The following is a 20,300-nucleotide window of genomic DNA, read 5'->3' as shown; positions in this document are numbered from 1 at the left end:
GAGTCACTGTCCTGTTTTTGCTATCTTAAAGGATGATACAGTAGCTTACATCAACATAAGATCTTGGAAATGATCCCGATGTAGGTTCTGCAGGTAACGGCATGAACGGTTGCCTCCCTGTCCAAACATAACACAGGAGTGAACAAGTGCAAGGTAGGAGATATGGTGGTGCCAGCTCATGTTAGTTCCTTAGTTCTTACCTGAGTCAAAATCACCATTTGGCGTCGTTGTGTACATATTGGTTTGCTACAAACAGAAACGCTGGGTAAGACATAAGGACTGCAAAACTATGTAAGTACTGACGAACAGGAGGAATAACTACCAAGTCTACAAATCATACCTGGGAAGTTCTCCATGAATTAGTAGTTGGCCCTGTTGGTACAATATACAATAAGAATGTGGTGAGACACAATACCAATAGATATTAAAATAACTCGTTAGAAACCCTACAACCTGCCAATCTAGTATTTTCTATGCAGAAGGTTCACATAAGCAAGGATATGGCCATATGGGTGAGAATAGTCAATTCAAAATTAACAGAATAATGTGCCCGTATAATGCATAAATATTCATTTCTAACCATTCCATGGTCCAGGTTGAGCATGCTCTTCCAACATATTGTACTGCGAAAACCGATTCTCCCTTGTATGATGTAATGTCTCGCTCAAGGATTTCAACACCTCTGCCTGAGAATCCAATGCTTCTGTTAACTTTACAAGTATCTTCTTATCTGTTAACAAGAGAAAACCACTAATATAATCAACCTCGAACAATAATGGTTATCCTAGAGCAAGAATATGCTAAATTATTAAGAAATGTTCTTAACCTTCTTCCTTTGAAGCCAGTAATTCTTGGTTTGTTTTAGCAATAGTAGAAAAGGCTGATGAGGAAGCTTCCATAGCCTCTTTAATTTCACCATAAAGCTTGGATTTCAGTTCGTTGTCCGCATTTTCATCTCCTTCAGAAACGATTCTACGGGTCCAAGATTTTAGCCTAGGCAGGAACAATTTCTGTGCAAAATACACACGCAAACAAAGTTAATCCCTCAATTCTTCCACTAAAATCATGACCATTTGCAGAAAACACAATATACCTTGATGACGACAACTGAACTGGCTCCAACTCCAAGGAAAATACCAGCACCAAGGAGCGTATGATACCAGCTAAATTGTGTCTGCGTTTGTGGGACAATATGACCAGTGGCGACAGAGACAGTTGGTGCTTGTGGCGACTGAACTGATGCGTAAGGCTGCACCCCGGCAGATTGATTTGGATTGCTTGCTGGAAGCAAAGAAAGCAAGGCAGCCTTTTAGCATATAAGTTAACAAAAATGTTACAGATTTCAGGACAGAACTTTGAAGCGTAGATATTAAATGTCATGCAAGGAAGACATTCTTCTATTTTGAATAGGCTAGCTGCCAGCAAGAGCAACTGTAGACTTATTCCGGATTTCCATGTGAGGGACCAGAATAGCATAAGGACTATATTTTCAGCAATAAAAAATATCTTATAATTAAGTATTTAGTCATACTATTTGTTCTGAAGCTATCCTAGTAATTTTTCCGAAACAAAATGTGTGTCTGAACTAGATGAATGCCCCTTGAAGAAAATACCATTTAGATGCATTACCTAAATTACTTTTGTTCTCATCATCAGATGATAAAAAGAGAGTAAGTTCAGTCAAAATTACATAAATACAAGATGCTGTGTGCAAGGCATAGATTGAACATAATGTAAAGAGATCCATCCAATTAAACAGCAAACAAATTAACAGAGGAGTAATACTGTAAACCATTACTTCATTAGCTCAACCATTCAGCATGTGGAGATACCTTGTTGCGAACCAACAGCCGCAGCATCCGTACTGCTTGTCGGCGGATCCTGCAAGACATCAAGCCAATCAGGAACACAACACTTGATTCTCTTCCTCATTTTCTCAGCTAAAACATCCGTGCGGAGGTGACCGGAAAATAGCAACTTACAGGAACCCGACGGAAGGCCTCGTCGATTTCCTCCTTCGTGAGCCCTTTCTTCTCCAGGAAAGAGTACCTGTAGGACACCGGTGAACCCTTCACCTTCGGATGCGCGAGGAAATTGACGGCGTTCTGCACGTAATCCTCCCGCACTGCTTGTGGGGCTTGGAGTACCAGATTTTCCGAGGATCCGCCTCCGCCGGAACCATCTGCGGCATTAGAAAAGTTAGAATATATATATATACAGTTTCACTCTAAGAACAGTGCAGGTCTGACAAAAATTGATCTTTCAACATCAGCCCCAATTTGACAAAGCTGCTCGCGAACTTCAAAAGAGATTTGAGCTGGGATCGACCACCGCGAATCGTGGAACCCAGTTCGATTAGCATCAATCCGACGAGCCCAGAGGGTATCTAATCGCCCGCATGTGCTGATACAAACCCTCGCCTCTCGTTACCCACGAGATCCCCCACGCAGGGTGCTGCTTAATCAGCGAGGCGCGAGGAGGGTTCCCAGGCAGCTTGAGAAATCAGGAAGGTTTCGGCCCGGCGGGTTAGGAATCTGACCTTGCGGCGAGGAGCTGGGCGGCTGCGCGGCCATTGGTGTGGCTTCACGGCCGCATCAAGCGCGGGATCTCGCCGACGACGAGGACGACGACGGGCGGCGGCGGCGGCGGCGGCGGAAGTGGATAATAGCAGGACCGGGGAGAGTACGCGCGTCACGTATATTCACACGTGCTTTATCTTCAGATGAAAATATGGAGAGAAAAGAATACAGAAAAGAGCCCTATGCATATAAACAAACTTTTAATTTTGGCCGCTGCTACAAATCAGCCGGCTTATTTCGTGGAGAAATCAGTCGCCTTGCGCACCGTCCGATGAAAAGGGCCACAACCATTGGATTGGTTCTTTCACACAACGCACGTCACGCATGTGCACAACGGGAAGTAGTAACTAGTAGTAACTGCCCCCGAACAGCAGTGCAACGCTGATTCATCGGAGCGCTGGTTGTCGCTCGCCATTACAACACCTGCGGCTAGTGAAGCTTCGTCGCAACACCGACAGCCCAGATGATGCTTCATTGCCTCCCGTTGTCGGAGCACCGGCGACTGCTTGCAGCCCCGACGGCCCCGACCATGCTTCAATGGAGCCCGCCGTCCGAGCACTGGTCACTCCATACAACACCGACGGCCCGACAAATGCTTCATTGCATCCCGCCGTCAGAGCACCAGCGACTTCTTGCAGCACCGATGGCCCAAGGACAATGCTTCATTGCAGCCCGCCGTCTAAGCACTGGCGAGTCCTTGCAACATCAACGGTCCCGACGATGCTTCATTGCAGCCCACCGGCGACTCCTTGCAGCACCGACGGCCCAAGGACAATGCTTCATTGCAGCCCGCCGTCTAAGCACGGGCGAGTCCTTGCAACATCAACGGTCCCGACGATGCTTCATTGCAGCCCACCGGCGAAGCTTCACTGCAGCGCCACCACCAGCATGACGGCGACACTGGGTGCTGGGACGAAGCATGGCGGCGACGGGATGCTGCGACGCAGCATGAGTGGGGCGCAACATCGCAACATGGTGGCTGCTGCCATGGCCGCATGCCGTCCTTGGCCTGCAGCAGCGGTGGATGTTGCCAATGGCAAGGGATGCGCGGTGGTCGGCCATGGAGCAAGCATCTCTTCATATCAATGGCAGATGAGATAGATGAGAAAAGGGGAAAAGCGATGGAAAGAAAGACGGGTGGAAGGGGAGAAGATAAGGTTGGCTGGTTGACCCCACATGGCACGTGTCGTGTGGGAAAGGAGGTTTACGCGAGGAGGAAATCAACCGGATGATTTTAAACGTTTTCCTTTATTTTTTTGGGGAGTCATATATGAACAGCTTTTCAATAGGAAATTGGCTACAGTAGCAATTTGGCAACTATCCGTTCTAAAATGATTTTTTTTCTATGCAAGAACTATATGAAACAATTTCGTTCTATACAATTCGCTCTATCGGTGGCGACGCAGCAGGGTGCGACGAGACTAGAAGTAACAGCAAAGTTGTCCCAGAGTACTCTATCTAGGAGGAAGGTCCTTCATACTTGCTTGTAATCTACATGCACGGTGTCTAACGAAACACACAAGACAACTCGTAATGGAGATCAGATCCACTTAGCCGCGTGTCTTGCAGGTCATGCTCGACTTGTCGTGAAGCCATGGCATCGTAATCATTTTGCTCATGTGGCACATGACATGGTCGATCCACCCCGATTACCACGCCTCCTATTTCCATCGTGTGTTCATTTATCTCTTTAGCTTCTCTCACTCATGTGCTCTCTACCTACCTACTTGATGACCTAGACAAATGCTACTAACAAATTAAAACAAAGTGAAACCGCCCAACATATATGTCTGCTCCTATGAAAAGAGAGCGGCTTATATAAAGGGAGAAATCAATATTTACTCAGATGAAGGTTGGTGGAGAACTTATTAATCTACATGTGGTAAATTTTCTTAAGTTGTAGTGGGTATAATTTTCTTAACTAATGTAGATTTTACTATTCTTAAAGCTTGAACTGATGAAGTAAATTGGTAAGGTGCTACATGTTTCACCTTACAAGATACACATATGTAAGACTTACTAGCAAAAGAGCATGTGTGTTGCAACGTGAGAAGAAAATACCGCACGGCCCTAACCCAATAACCATGACTAAGACCCCAATAGGTCTTGCCGAGGCGTCTCTCTCGGTATAAGATGAGAAATCTGCTTTTTTTCATGCAAGATTATGCCAAGGCATACATGCATTGTTATCAATGTTTTTTTTCATCTTCAATTTGGCTTTGATGAGGTATTCATTGCAATCCAAGTCAGTGTCGATACGAAAGAAAGATGGATTGTGCCCTATTGATTAGGGTTGCACCCTAAATACCATTTTAGAAATATTTAACAGGTAAAATAACATGATATTCATATTCTACATATTTTTCTAATCAAATTTCATATATAACATGTTAAAGTTGGAGTTAGCATTTAAAAGATTCGGGTACTTTTTAAAATTATTATTTGTTCTAGATGGATTGCGGGTTAATTATACAAACGGCAGGGGGTTTCTGCTAAAATGTCAAAGACGATTCGTTTCCATCACTTAATGGTAGAGTGTGGGTTATTTACCAGGAAGGGAGGGGTTTTTCTATAAAAATAGTAAAAAGGTTTGTTTTCTCACTTAAATGTGGATAGCTGGTTAATTACCTAAAAATAGAGGGGGGTTTCTGTAAAAATACTGACATTAAATGGGCAGAAGCAATCCGTTCTTTATCAGTAGACCCACACATGTGCCGAACAAGCACTACAGACATTAGGCCTCCTTTGGTTTGTAGGAATGGATTCCTATTCCTATGTAGGATAGGGTTCAATCCTTCACATTTCAAAGGGAAAAAACATTAGCCTAGACTCGGTGAAAAAATTCCTATCATATGCATCAAATGACATCTCTTTCTTTATAGGAATTGAGATGCATGTCATTTCACTTTCTATAATATTCCTATCATATGAACCAAAGAAGGCCTAATACGATCATTCTAGGGAAGTAAAATTAGGCGCAACCACCGATGGGCCGTTATGTAAAAAACCAATGGATTAGCATGCAACCACTGTGGATGGACTCTCTTGATTGCCTAGATTAATTGTGGGAAGAGAAGAGCAAAGTATACTTTTCCCCCAAATGAGGCTAATGCGTTGAAATCCAACACCCCCTCCTTTATTTCTCTCAGTCGCGAGGAACCTTAGCTATATTCCTCTCTTCTTCTGGCGGCGATTCGTTTTCGTCCTGGATGTGCGCAGCTCTTCGTCGGCATAGATGTCGCGGCCGCCGTCCTCTATCTCTTCGAGGAGCCACATCACCTCGTCGCGGCAAAATTTTGTTTGTTGACCCTTTTCTGATATCTATTCGAGATCTGGCCCTAGTTTGGAATTTTTTTCAAGATCTGACCCTTTTGCTACCGATAGGGTCCATGGCGATAGGGTGTAACAGCCTACCGCTAGGGACCTTGGCGGTAGGAAATATCCCTACCGCCAAACATACTGACGGTAGACTGTACAACCCTAACGCCAAGGTGCTTGGCGGTAGGCACGAGCACGCACTGTGTTCAACATTTAGAAGAATTTTGCGGTAAGACATGCAACCTTATCGCCAGGGACCTTGGCGGTAGGCTGTTAGACCATACCGCCATGGACCTTAACGGTAGCAAAAGAACCAGATCTCGAAATTTTATCAGATTAGGATCAGATCTCGAATAGATATCAGAAAAAGATCAAAACATGAAATTTAGCCCCTCGTCACTGACCTCGCCGTCGCAGTCACATTCGCCTGTGCCATACCAGGAGTGGTCGCTCCAGTATGCACCAGAGATTCCGTGCCACTGCAACGTGAAGGCATTGTGCTGGATTTCCCGGACCCTTGCGAATCCAGGGTGCCGGTACTACAATTTCTCAAAAACGAAGGTAAAATATCGGTTTTTCCGGACTCTACTCATATTCTGTATTTGAGTTCACACGGCGCGTAGTGGACTGATGCTTGTTGTTGTTCATCACACATGTGTGTGCTACAGGATGTTGATTGCCATTTTTTTTAAGTGGCAGGATGATCCTTACACTGAGTTCATCACACATCTGCTAGGTGATTCACGTCATGCTGTGATCCGTCTGATTTGCTATTTTTGAGCTCGGTATTTACAAAAATTCAAAAAATATATTAAAAAGTTTTAAAATAATTTGGAAAATCTGACCAGGCAGATCAAGAAATCGGGCCAAGGTGAGGAATCTGACCTTGTGGCGAGGAGCTGGGCGGCTGCGTGGCCATCGGGGGAGTTCACGGCCGCATCAACCACGGGATCTCGCCGACGACGGGCAGCAGCGGAAGTGGATAATAGCAGGACCGGAGAGAGTACGCGCATCACATATATTCACACGTGCTTTTATCTTCAGATGAAAATATGGACAGAAAAGAATACAGAAAAGAACTCTATGCATTTCTTGAAATAACTTTCCAAAGGGAAACTGACAAGAGGTTAATCTGTTCTATAATAATTTATTTATTTGCATCTTACCGATGGAGGTTATTATTGATTTACGCCATTAACTAACCTGTAAGAACTATATGGTACATCTTTGTGCAGGTTCCCTCGAATACAATGTGTGACGAAACTAAAGGTTACGTCAAAAACTCGATCAAGCTCCCTCTCTGATAGGAAAGGACAACCGTGCTTGCTTGTAATCCACGTGCATGGTGCCTAATGAAACACACAAGATACTTGTAATGCTAGCGGTTTCGAGCACTACAACCGTGGTTTCTTCAAGTCCTGCTCGACTTGGGACGAAGGCCTGACACCATAATCATTTCAATCCCGTGTCAGTTGTCAAGGTCGCTCCACCCCAATTACCGACGCCTCATATTTCCATCGTTTGTTCATTTATCTTTTTAGCTTCTTTCATGTGCATGCCCCTCTATTGTTTATATGACTACGACCTATTTGATGACTCGGCTAATGTTACCAACAAGTTAAAACAAAGTGAAGGCGTGCAACATATCTATCTACTCCTATGGAAAGAGAGTGGCTTATATAAAGGGGGAAATCAATATTTGAGCAGGTGAAAGTTGGTGGAGAACTTATTTGTCTACATGTGATAAATTTTCTTGAGTTGCGGAATAGGTATACTTAACTAAGGCTAGTCATAGTGGGAGTAACTTAAATAGTAACATAGCACACTTCAAGAAAATTTTGCTTATGTGGCACGTAGTTAATGAGGAGAGAGGTGCTTAGAGTAACATAATATGTTACTGTAACATAGCGCTTCCCGAGAAAAGATGAGTCTACAAGCTAATAAATGAATTCACCTATGACACTACTATTATATTACTTTGCACTATGGAAGTAGTAACTTAGACTAGTGTCATATGCATGACACTAGTATAAGTTACTCCCCACTATGACCAGCCAATATAGAGTTCACACATCTTAAAGCTTGAAATGATGAAGTAATTGTTATTTATTTATTTTTTCCGTTGATGAAGTAATTGCTAAGGTGCTACATGTTTCACCTTATACAAGATACATAGGTGTAAGACTTAAAGAAGAATAATCAGCCCCACACATGTGCCAAACAAGAAGTACACACATTTATATAATTATTCTAGAGAACTAAAACTGGGCACGTCCATGGATGGGGCCGATCCCTAGCAACCTACTAGACTAGCATGCAACCATTAGATGAACTCTCTAGATTGTTTGGATTATGTAACACCCCGGATGTAACTTACCTTAATTGTATTTCAACTCTTGCCTTTTTGAGCACTAAGTTATTTTATTTTCTCGTTGTTGGATTTTTGTCTCTGTGTGTTTTGTCTTTGTCTTGCATCTCATATCATTTCATCATGTGCATTGCATTTGCATATGTGTTCGTCTCATGCATCCGAGCTTTTTCCCCGTTGTCCGTTTTGCATTCCGGCGCTCCTATGTCACCCGGTGTCCCTTTCTACCTCTTTTCGTGTGCGGGTGTTAAACATTTTCGGATTAGACCGAGACTTTTTATGCGGCCTTGGTTTACTACCGGTAGACCGCCTATCAAGTTTCGTATCATTTGGACTTCGTTTGATACTCCAACGGTCAACCGAGGGACCGAAAAGGCCTCGTGCGTGTTGCAGCCCAACACCCTTCCAAAGTGGCCCAAAACCCACCTAAACCCCTTCCATCACCTAGACCGTTCGATCATGATCGCGTGGCCGCAAACCGCACCTCATCTGGAGCTTCCTAACTCCTCCTACCTCTATAAATAGGCCACCCTCTCGAAATCCCGGGTCTCCTCTCCCCCTAACCCTAAAATTCCTCGCGCCGCCGCCGGACACCGCCCCGCTCCAATAGACGAGCGCCACGTGGCAGCTCCTGTCCCCGCCGCCGTCGAAGCCCGCCGGGCCCGAGGCCGGCCCTCCTCGCCGCGCAACCGGGCCGCGCCCCCGCGCCCGACGCCGCCGCCTGCCTCCCTCGCGTGCCGCCCGAGCTCGCCGGCTCCGCCGCGCCTCCTCTCGCGCCAGCCGGCGACCTCAGCTCGCCGCCCACCGTTCCGCCGCTCCGGCGCCACCCCGCGCCACCGCGCCTCGCCGGACCTTCACCGCGCCTCCTCCTCGGCGCCCTCGTCCTCTCCGGCGGCTCCAAGTCCAACTCCAGTGCCAACGAACCTCGCGAGGCGTGATGAACAGTGATTCCGGCGAGATCTAGATCCAGATCCAAATTCTCGGTTGACTTTTTCCCTCCTAACCCTAGGTTTTTTTGCATACTTTGACATGTCATAATTTCCTCACCGTGACTCTGATTCGTGCGTGTAGCATATCAAAATGTTCGTCTCGACGAGTACATCATTTCATCTCATTGAATCATTTTCATTTGAGCTTATCTTGATGCCCGAAATGCTATTGGAAGAGGGCTATGTGAGGATAGTTTCAGATCTGTTTCAATAAATGCACTTTTGTCATTTTTGCCATGATTAATGTGTGCATGCTATGATCCTGAGGTCTACATGTGTTTTGAAGAATGCCATGCCATCTTTACAGGGATGTATGCCATGTATTTTTGTGATCTTTGTGGTTACTAGCACAAGCTTGCAAAGTAGCTTACTCATTGATGCTGATTTCAGGGACTTAGAATTTCACTAAGTCCTTGCCCTGTCATTATTTTTATGCCATATGTTCATGTTGTTTCCTAGTGATCCGTGCCTCTTTTCAGCATGATCAGTAAGGATGTTTTGTAGATAATGTTGTGCTCTATCCATCCATGTCTTTGTTTGCAATTATGGAGCACCCTAGCTTGAGTCAATCGAGCTCTACTTTTACTATAAAATGTTCCTGGCAGATTGTTAACATGTTTAGCAATTTTGCCGAGGATGTTGTTCTTGATCCGTGCATACTATGTTGTTGTTATTGCCATGTCTAGCTTCTATGCCATGTCTATTTGCTGGGTGTATGCTTAGTTTGTCATGCAATGCCTCGTAGTGAGTGCATCGAGCTCGTTAACATGCCTACTCGTTATCTGTTTTGCATGCTCCAGTTTTTTCACTAAGTCTGAATCTGTTTATATTTTTGCTATGTTCACATGCTTGCAATTGTATTTTCTGATCCCTTTTGGCTCATGGTCCCTAAGGGACTTTTGTTATATGCTTTGAGTAGCTTCATGCCATGCCTTGCTTTGCCATGATATGTTCCTGTAGCATCTAGTTATCATGCTCTAAACATTGCTTCCTGTTGATAAATTCCTGACTTGCTGTTAATTTCACTAAGTCTGAAACCTGTTATCTTTTGCACTTTTGCTATGCTTGTTTGAACCTGCTATTGAGTGAATTAGCCATAGCTCATTGTTCATTTTTTGTCAAGCATTATGAGTGGATCCCTGCCATGTATTTTGTTGTCATATTGGAGTGTTGTAGCATGTTGTTCTTGTTGCATTTAGATGGCTACTTGCTGTTAATCGCAGACCGGTGCCATATTTGTTTTGCTTGCCATTTCCAAATCGTGCATCCGATTCCGGTGATCTTTATATCAATTTTGACCGAAATCACCTCCCTTTCCAGTGGCACTCTTGCTTTTCCAAATTGAGACCAGGTTCAATCATTCCTTTCCAAATCACGCATATGCATCACATGTCGCATCCCGCATATCATACCATGTTTGCATCATGTTGCTTGAGCATTGCATGTGGTTGATTGTGTTCCTTTTGCTTGTTGTTTTTGCTTGGGTAGAGCCGGGAGACGAGTACGTGAACGAGGAGCCCATTGAGTACGCTTTCGAGGATCAAGACAACTCTGAGAACTTTGCAGGCAAGATGACCATACCCTCGAAATCACTTCTATCTTTGCTTGCTAGATGCTTGATCTTTTGCTATGCCTATGCTACGATACCTACCACTTGCTTATCATGCCTCCCAAATTGCCATGTCAAACCTCTAACCCAGCTTGTCCTAGCAAACCGTTATTTGGCTATGTTATCGCTTTGCTCAGCCCTCTTATAGCGTTGCTAGTTGCAGGTGAAGATTGGAGATCGTTCCTTGTTGGAACTTGTTTATTGTTGGGATATCACCATATTATCTTGTTTATCTTAATGCACCTATATACTTGGTAAAGGGTGGAAGGCTCGGCCTTATGCCTGGTGTTTTGTTCCACTCTTGCCGCCCTAGTTTCCGTCATATCGGTGTTATGTTCCCGGATTTTGCGTTCCTTACACGGTTGGGTTATAATGGGAACCGCTTGACAGTTCGCCTGGAATAAAACTCCTCCAGCAATGCCCAACCTTGGTTTTACCATTCGCCACCTAGCCTCTTTTTCCCTTGGGTTTCCGGAGCCCAAGGGTCATCTTTATTAAACCCCCCGGGCCAGTGCTCCTTTGAGTGTTGGTCCGAAATGGGCAGCCTGCGGGGCCACCTCGGGGAAACTCAAGGGCTGGTTTTACTCGTAGCTTGACCTATCTGAGTGTGCCCTGAGAACGAGATATGTGCATCTCCTATCGGGATTTGTCGGCATATTCGGGCGGTGTTGCTGGACTTGTTTTACCATTGTCGAGGATGTCTTGTAACCGGGATGTCGAGTCTGATCGGAATGTCTTGGGAGAAGGAATATCCTTCGTTGACCGTGAGAGCTTGTGATGGGCTAAGTTGGGACTCCCCTGCAGGGATTTGAACTTTCGAAAGCCGTGCCCGCGGTTATGTGAAGATGGGAATTTGTTAATGTCCGGTTGTAGATAACATGAAACTTAACTTAATTAAAATGCACCAACCGCGTGTGTAACCGTGATGGTCTCTTCTCGGCGGAGTCCGGGAAGTGAACACAGTGTTGTAGTAATATTTGACGTAGGTTGTTCTAGGATCACTTTTTGATCATAGTTGTTCGACCGTGCTTTTGCCTTCTCTTCTCGCTCTCATTTGCGTATGTTAGCCACCATATATGCTAGTCGCTTGCTGCAGCTCCACATCATACCTTTACCTTACCTATAAGCTTAAATAGTCTTGATCGCAAGGGTGTGAGATTGCTGAGTCCCCGTGACTCACAGTTTACTTCCAAAACCAGATACAGGGACCGATGATACCGCTCCAGATGATATGACCGAGCTCAAGTGGGAGTTCGATGAAGACTCTCGTCGTTACTACGTGTCTTTCCCAGATGATCAGTAGTGGTGCCCAGTTGGGACGATCAGGGACTATGTTGCATTTGGGGTTTATCTTCATTTTGGTTCCGTAGTCGGACCTTGAGTGTATTTGGATGCATGTAATGTTATTTATGTATTTGTGTGACGTGGCGAGTGTAAGCCAACTATGTATCCTTTCCCCTTTATTTATTTACATGGGATGTTGTGAAGATTACCTCACTTGCGACATTGCTTTCAATGCGGTTATGCCTCTAAGTCGTGCTTCGACACGTGGGAGATATAGCCGCATCGAGGGTGTTACAAGTTGGTGTCAGAGCCTTCCCCGACCTTAGGAGCCCCCTGCTTGATCGAATCGTTGGCGTTGTTGAGTCTAGAAATATGTTTTGAGTCATTTAGGATTATATATATCGGAGAGTAGGACTTCTTTTTACTCCTCAGTCTCTTCGTCGCTCTGGTGAGGCATCCTGACGTAGAGTTTTGACTCTTCTCTTCTCAAATTTCACTAATTTTTTTTAGGATCACGAGGGTATCTTGGAATTGTTCTGATGGTTTTGTGACGAGAACATTGTTCTTGGTGCCTCCTGACATTTAGGGGTTGTGGCAGTGTCCCGGGGAGTTGAGCTCCGAGGTGTTGTCGTCACAATTTTATCGTTGAGATTCTGGAATACCTGAGTTTCACCGACATCGAAAATCTCTTTTATACAGTTGTTGGTGAGATAACCTCGACGCCACCCAGTACTGGGGCGGGAGTTCGGGAGTATTGCCATAACTCGTATAACAGATGCTTTTCGAAGGTTGAGGTAAATGATTTCCAAAGGTCTCTTGGTTATGTGTTGAAGGATGGATACAGCTGGATGTAGGTTTTGCTAGCTTTGGGTGAGATATTATGCTTCCCTTGTATCCTCAACACCTGATTGCATAACCGGAAAGGTTCGGGAGTTTCATAGGTGGGAATTCTTGTAGCTCTAGTTCTTCTTCCGCGGATATTTGGTTGGGATTGGGTAATCCTCACCAAGTATTTGTTCATGCCCGTACCTTGTTGTTTTATTCTTCTACCTCTATCTAAGTGGCTTCTCAATTTATGGATATGTGACCATTTCGATTGGAATGCATTCGTTCATTTTGTTCGGATGTGAAGACTATATGTTGCAATTTCTATCCGTTGGATTCATCTTCAATATTTGTCTGTCAAGATGCTAACGGATGTCACCCTCTTCAGGATGGCTCCTGCTAAGGATCAGCATCAGAATCAGGATCCGCCACCACCACCTCCACCTCCGGAGGCATGGCAAGCTGTGATGGCTGCTACCAATGCAAACACGCAGCTGATCATGCAAATTTTGCAAGAGCGCAACCAAGGGAACCAAGGCCATGGCAACAATCAGAATCAATTAGCTACACTCAACCAGTTCCTTGCTAACCAGCCAAAGACCTTCAACAACTGTGTCGAGGCCTCAGACGCTGATTGGCTCATGGATATCTGCAAGCATTTCGAGTGCAATAACGTCAGGCCTGAGGACTTTGTCAAGTTTGCCTCCTTCCAACTCAAAGACCAAGCTGCAGAATGGTTTCAGCAATACAAAGATTCCAGAGGAGGCCGTGTGATTACCTGGGATGAATTCCGTCAAGACTTCAAAGCTCATCACATTCCTCAGAGTGTTGTTGAAAGCAAGCGTGAGGAATTCCGCAACCTGAAGCAAGGCAGCTTGTCTGTTTACCAGTATAACATTATATTCCAGAGGCTCACTCGTTTCGCCAAGCAAGACGTCCCTGACGAGAAGAGCATGATTTATCAGTTCAGGGGTGGCCTCAGAGAAGATCTCCAACTAGCTCTCGTCCTTTTTGAGCCGAAGAAGTACGGTGAGTTCTACAATATGACAATGAAGTAAGAGACTGCTCAACTCAAGTGTGATGCTTCCAAGAAGCGATTCAGAGATGCTACTCCTTCCTCAACTCAAGTGGCTAAGCAGCAAAAGTATTGGCTTCCTCCTCCTCCGTTCCGTCAGCCTTATCAGCAGAAGAGCAAAGGTGGCAATGGATCTTCCCACCCACCCAACCCAGGCTTTCAGAACAAGACTTCGTTTCAAGCTCCAAGATCAAGTGCTCCGTATCACCGTCCGCTTTCAGAGGTCACGTGCAACAAGTGCCAACAGAAGGGTCACTATGCCAATAAATGCTTCAATCAGAGGCGTCTTCCTCCTCCTCCTCCTGTGAGATCTGCTAGCAATGCAGTGCTCAAGCATAACCCCAAGCACGCCAAGGTCAACTTGTTGAATGCAGCTCAGACAGATGACTCGTCAGATGTGATCATGGGTAACCTTCCTGTTAACGATGTTCCTGCAAAAGTACTTTTTGATACTGGTGCATCGCATTGTTTCATGTCAAAGCCATTTTTTGCCAGGAATGAATTCGTTTCTTCTCATTTGGGCAAATCAATGGATATCGTTTCTCCCGGTAAACATTTGAGTGCCAGTTTGGAGGTTCCAGATGTTACTATCACGTTGGGCGACTATAAGTTTATTTCTTCCCTAATGGTCCTTGGTAACTCGGATATCGATCTTATTCTTGGAATGGACTGGCTTTCTAAGCACAAGGCTCAACTTGATTGTGCTGCCAGGCAGATCCAATTGACTCATTCGTCTGAGGATGTAATTGTCTTTGCCGCAAGGGATGATACCATCCGACTGTTTTCTCTCAATGAGAAGGGCGAGCTGGATGCCATCTCTCAAATTCCAGTCGTTTTCGAATATCAAGACGTCTTTCCAGAAGAGCTTCCAGGAATGCCTCCACACCGGCCAGTTGAATTCGTCATCGATCTTGAGCCTGGCACGGAACCTGTTTGCAAACGTCCTTACAAGCTTGGACCTGAAGAGTTGAAGGAGCTGAAGAAGCAACTTGATATTCAAGAGCGAATGGGTCTCATCCGACCTAGTTCTTCTCCATGGGGTTGTGGAGTTCTTTTTGTGAAGAAGAAGGATGGAACGGACCGACTCTGTGTCGACTACCGTCCATTGAACAAGAAGACTATAAAGAACAAGTACCCACTTCCCAACATCAATGAGCTGTTTGAACAACTCAAAGGTGCTCAAGTATTCTCCAAGCTTGATCTCCGTATGGGTTATCATCAGATTCGCATTCGTGAGCATGATATCCCCAAGACAGCATTCAGAACAAGCTATGGTTCATATGAATACACTGTCATGTCTTTCGGCCTCGTCAACGCTCCTCCGACATTCTCTCGCATGATGAACTTCATCTTCAACGCCTACACAAATGACTTCTCTTGGTCTACCTCGATGACATTTTGGTCTTTTCCAAGAACAAGGAGGATCATGCCAAGCACTTGCGTTTGGTGCTGGATAAACTCAGAGAACATCAGTTCTATGCCAAGTTTTCAAAGTGCGAGTTTTGGCTCGATGAGGTTCTCTACCTTGGGCATATCATTTCTACCATGGGCATTGCTGTGAATCCTGAGAAGGTGTCTGCAATTGTGAATTGGGAACCACCTCAGAATGTGAAGTAACTCCGCACCTTCCTTGGTCTCGCAAGCTATTGTCGAAGGTTCGTTGAGAACTTCTCTAAGATCGCGAAGCCTCTTTCCAACCTTCTCCAGAAGCATGTGAAGTACGTCTGGTCTCCTGAATGTGACATCGCTTTCAACACCCTAAAAGAGAAGTTAGTCACTGCTCCAGTTCTGACTCCTCCTGATGAATCCAAACCGTTCGAGGTCTTCTGTGATGCTTCCCTTCAAGGTCTTGGTGCAGTGTTGATGCAAGAAAAGAAAGTTGTGGCCTATACCTCTCGCCAGTTGAAGCCCAATGAAAAGAACTACCCCACTCACGACCTCGAGTTGGTGGCAGTTGTGCATGCTCTTTTAACTTGGAGACATCTCTTATTGGGACGAAAAGTGGACATCTTCACTGAGCACAAGAGTCTCAAGTACATCTTCACTCAGCCTAATCTCAACCTCAGGCAGACTCGTTGGGTCAAAATGATTCAAGAGTATAATCCGAGTATTGAATATACTCCAGGCAAGGCCAATGTAATTGCTGACGCATTGAGCAGGAAGGCTTACTGCAACAGTTTGATTCTCAAGCCTTACCAACCCGAGCTTTGTGAAGCTTTCCGCAAACTCAATCTGCAAGTTGTTCCTCAAGGATTTCTGGCCAACCTCCAAGTCTCTCCTACTTTGGAAGATCAGATTCGCGAGGCTCAACTTCTTGATGCTATGGTGAAGAAGGTGAAGATTGGGATTGCCAAGAGTCAACCCAAGTACAAGTGCTATCGTCTTGATGACAAGGATACTCTATTCTTCGAGGATCGCATTGTTGTGCCTAAAGGTGATCTTCGTAAAGTCATTATGAACGAGGCTCACAATTCACTCCTCTCTATCCACCCTGGAAGTACAAAGATGTACCAGGACCTCAAGCAGTCGTATCGGTGGACTCGAATGAAGCGTGAGATTGCTTAGTTCGTGAATGAATGTGATGTCTGCAGAAGAGTGAAAGCAGAACATCAACGACCAGCTGGTCTCCTTCAACCTCTTGCCATTCCAGAATGGAAGTTTGAACATATTGAGATGGACTTCGTGACTGGATTTCCAAAGTCCAAGCGTGTCAATGATTCTATCTTCGTTGTCATCGACAAACTCACTAAAGTGGCTCATTTCCTTCCTATCAAAGAATCTATCACAGCAGCTCAATTGGCAGAGCTATATACCTCCCAGATTGTCTCTCTGCACGGCATTCCGCAGTTGATATCTTCAGATCGTGGCAGCATCTTCACCTCCAAGTTCTGGGATTCTTTTCAGAAGGCCATGGGCACCAACATCCGTTTCAGCACAGCTTTTCATCCTCAAACTAGTGGCCAAGTCGAGCGAGTCAATCAAATTCTCGAAGATATGCTCAGGGCTTGCGTCATCTATTTCGGTATGAAGTGGGAAGATTGTCTTCCATATGCTGAGTTCTCCTACAACAACAGCTTCCAAGCGAGTTCGGGCAAGGCCCCATTTGAAATTCTCTATGGCAGGAAGTGCCGTACTCCTCTTAACTGGTCAGAGACTGGTGAACGTCAACTTCTTGGCAATGACTTGATCACAGAGGCAGAAGAGATGTGCAAAGTCATTCGTGATAATCTCAAAGCCGCGCAATCGCGCCAGAAGAGTTACTATGATAGCAAGCATCGTGACTTGGTTTTCGAGATCGGAGACCATGTTTACCTCCGCGTCTCTCCAATGAAAGGTACTCATCGCTTCGGTATCAAAGGGAAGCTTGCCCCTAGATACGTGGGTCCTTTCAAGATCGTCAGCAAGAGAGGCGATCTCGCCTATCAACTTGAGCTTCCCTCCAACTTTGCAAACGTGTACGACGTGTTTCACGTGTCTCAACTCCGCAAGTGCTTCAAGACTCCTGACCGCACCGTCAACTTCGAAGACATTGATCTCCAAGAAGACTTGTCTTATCATGAGCACCCAGTCGCTATTCTTGAAGAAACTGAGCGCAAGACTCGCAACAAGTCTATCAAATTCCTGAAAGTCAAGTGGTCACATCATTCCGACCGTGAAGCCACCTGGAAACGCGAGGATCACCTCCGTTATGAGTACCCAGAGTTATTCCAGTCCTAGATCTCGGGACGATATCCTTTCGTAGTGGTGGAGTGTTGTAACACCCCGGATGTAACCTACCTTAATTGTATTCCAACTCTTGCCTTTTTCGGCACTAAGTTATTTTATTTCCGCGTTGTTGGGTTTTTGTCTCCGTGTGTTTTGTCTTTGTCTTGCATCTCATATCATGTCATCATGTGCATTGCATTTGCATACGTGCTCGTCTCATGCATCCGAGCTTTTTCCCCGTTGTCCGTTTTGCATTCCAGCGCTCCTATGTCACCCGGTGTCCCTTTCTACCTCTTTTCATGTGCGGGTGTTAAACGTTTTTGGATTGGACCGAGACTTGTCATGCGGCCTTGGTTTACTACCGGTAGACCCCCTGTCAAATTTCGTACCATTTGGACTTCGTTTGATACTCCAACGGTCAACCGAGGGACCGAAAAGGCCTCGTGTGTGTTGCAGCCCAACACCCTTCCAAAGTGGCCGAAAACCCACCTAAACCCCTTCCATCACCTAGACCGTTCGATCATGATCGCGTGGCCGCAAACCGCACCTCATTTGGAGCTTCCTAGCTCCTCCTACCTCTATAAATAGGTCACCCTCTCGAAATCCCGGGTCTCCTCTCCCCCTAACCCTAAAATTCCTCACGCCGCCGCCGGACATGTCCGCCTCCGCGCCGGACACCGCCCCGCTCCAATAGACGAGTGCCACGTGGCAGCTCCTGTCCCCGCCGCCGCCGAAGCCCGCCGGGCCCGAGGCCGGCCCTCCTCGCCGCGCAACCGGGCCGCGCCCCCGCGCCCAACGCCGCCGCCTGCCTCCCTCGCGCGCCGCCCGAGCTCGCCGGCTCCGTCGCGCCTCCTCTCGCCCCGGCCGGCGACCTCAGCTCGCCGCCCGCCGTTCCGCCGCTCCTGCGCCGCCCCGCGCCACCGCGCCTCGCCGGACCTTCACCGCGCCTCCTCCTCGGCGCCCTCGTCCTCTCCGGCGGCTCCAAGTCCAACTTCGGCGCCGACGAACCTCGCGAGGCGTGATGAACAGCGATTCCAGCGAGATCTAGATCTAGATCGAAATTCTCGGTTGACTTTTTCCCTCCTAACCTTAGGTTTTTTTTGCATACTTTAACATGTCATAATTTCCTCACCGTGGCTCTGATTCGTGCGTGTAGCATATCAAAATGTTCGTCTCGACGAGTACATCATTTCATCTCATTGCATCATTTTCATTTGAGCTCATCTTGATGCCCGAAATGCTATTGGAAGAGGGCTATGTGAGGATAGTTTCAGATCTGTTTCATCAAATGCACTTTTGTCATTTTTGCCATGATTAATGTGTGCATGCTATGATCCTGAGGTCTACATGTGTTTTGAAGAATGCCATGCCATCTTTACAGGGGTGTATGCCATGTATTTTTGTGATCTTTGTGGTTACTAGCACAAGCTTGCAAAGTAGCTTACTCATTGATGCTGATTTCAGGGACTTAGAATTTCACTAAGTCCTTGCCCTGTCATTATTTTTATGCCATATGTTCATGTTGTTTCCTAGTGATCCGTGCCTCTTTTCAGCATGATTAGTAAGGATGTTTTGTAGATAATGTTGTGCTCTATCCATCCATGTCTTTGTTTGCAATTATGGAGCACCCTAGCTTAAGTCAATCGAGCTCTACTTTTACTATAAAATGTTCCTCGCAGATTGTTAACATGTTTAGCAATTTTGCCAAGGATGTTGTTGTTGATCCGTGCATACTATGTTTTTGTTCTTGCCATGTCTAGCTTCTATGCCATGTCTATTTGCTGGGTGTATGCTTAGTTTGTCATGCAATGCCTCGTAGTGAGTGCATCGAGCTTGTAAACATGCCTACTCGTTATCTGTTTTGCATGCTCCAGTTTTTTCACTAAGTCTGAATCTGTTTATGTTTTTGATATGGTCACATGCTTGCAATTGTATTTTCTGATCCCTTTTGGCTCATGGTCACTAAGGGACTTTTGTTATATGCTTTGAGTAGCTTCATGCCATGCCTTGCTTTGCCATGATATGTTCCTGTAGCATCTAGTTATCATGCTCTAAACATTGCTTCCTGTTGATAAATTCCTGACTTGCTGTTAATTTTCACTAAGTCTGAAACCTGTTATCTTTTACACTTTTGCCATGCTTGTTTGAACCTGCTATTGAGTGAACTAGCCGTAGCTCAGTGTTTAGCTTTTGTCAAGCATTATGAGTGGATTCCTGCCATGTATTTTATTGTCATGTTGGAGTGTTGTAGCATGTTGTTCTTGTTGCATTTAGATGGCTACTTGCTGTTAATCGCAGACCGGTGCCATATTTGTTTTGCTTGCCATTTCCAAACCGTGCATCCGATTCCGATGATCTTTATATCGATTTCGACCGAAATCACCTCACCTTTCCAGTGGCACTCTTGATTTTCCAAGTTGAGGCCAGGTTCAATCATTCCTTTCCAAATCACGCATATGCATCACATGTCGCATCCCGCATATCATACCATGTTTGCATCATGTTGCTTGAGCATTGCATGTGGTTGATTGTGTTCCTTTTGCTTGTT

The 20,300-nt window shown here is 45.6% G+C and overlaps 1 protein-coding gene across 2 annotated transcripts in view; it reads right to left on the bottom strand.

Moving 5' to 3' along the window:
- The window catches only part of LOC125542371 (peroxisomal membrane protein PEX14-like), an 80,617-nt gene that overhangs the window by 2,986 nt on the left and 57,331 nt on the right, over window positions 1-20,300 (bottom strand). Inside the window, exons 1-9 of one of the 2 annotated variants that reach the window (XM_048705390.1) lie at window positions 2,540-2,772; window positions 1,983-2,182; window positions 1,833-1,881; window positions 1,094-1,281; window positions 827-1,010; window positions 581-730; window positions 341-372; window positions 201-246; window positions 50-117 (exon numbers count right to left, since the gene is read on the bottom strand). In XM_048705390.1, coding sequence (XP_048561347.1) covers window positions 50-117; window positions 201-246; window positions 341-372; window positions 581-730; window positions 827-1,010; window positions 1,094-1,281; window positions 1,833-1,881; window positions 1,983-2,182; window positions 2,540-2,573 — 951 coding nt within the window. In that variant the 5' untranslated portion in view covers window positions 2,574-2,772. Of the gene's footprint in view, window positions 1-49; window positions 118-200; window positions 247-340; window positions 373-580; window positions 731-826; window positions 1,011-1,093; window positions 1,282-1,832; window positions 1,882-1,982; window positions 2,183-2,539; window positions 2,773-20,300 lie in introns of those variants that run through there. The other variant, XM_048705391.1, reaches the window with a different exon arrangement.

The sequence above is a fragment of the Triticum urartu genome, chromosome 3 (genome assembly GCF_003073215.2).
Source record: "Triticum urartu cultivar G1812 chromosome 3, Tu2.1, whole genome shotgun sequence".
Lineage (NCBI taxonomy): Eukaryota > Viridiplantae > Streptophyta > Magnoliopsida > Poales > Poaceae > Triticum > Triticum urartu.
The sequence above is the reverse complement of the archived record's forward strand: the minus strand, read 5'-3'. Positions and strand labels throughout refer to the sequence as shown.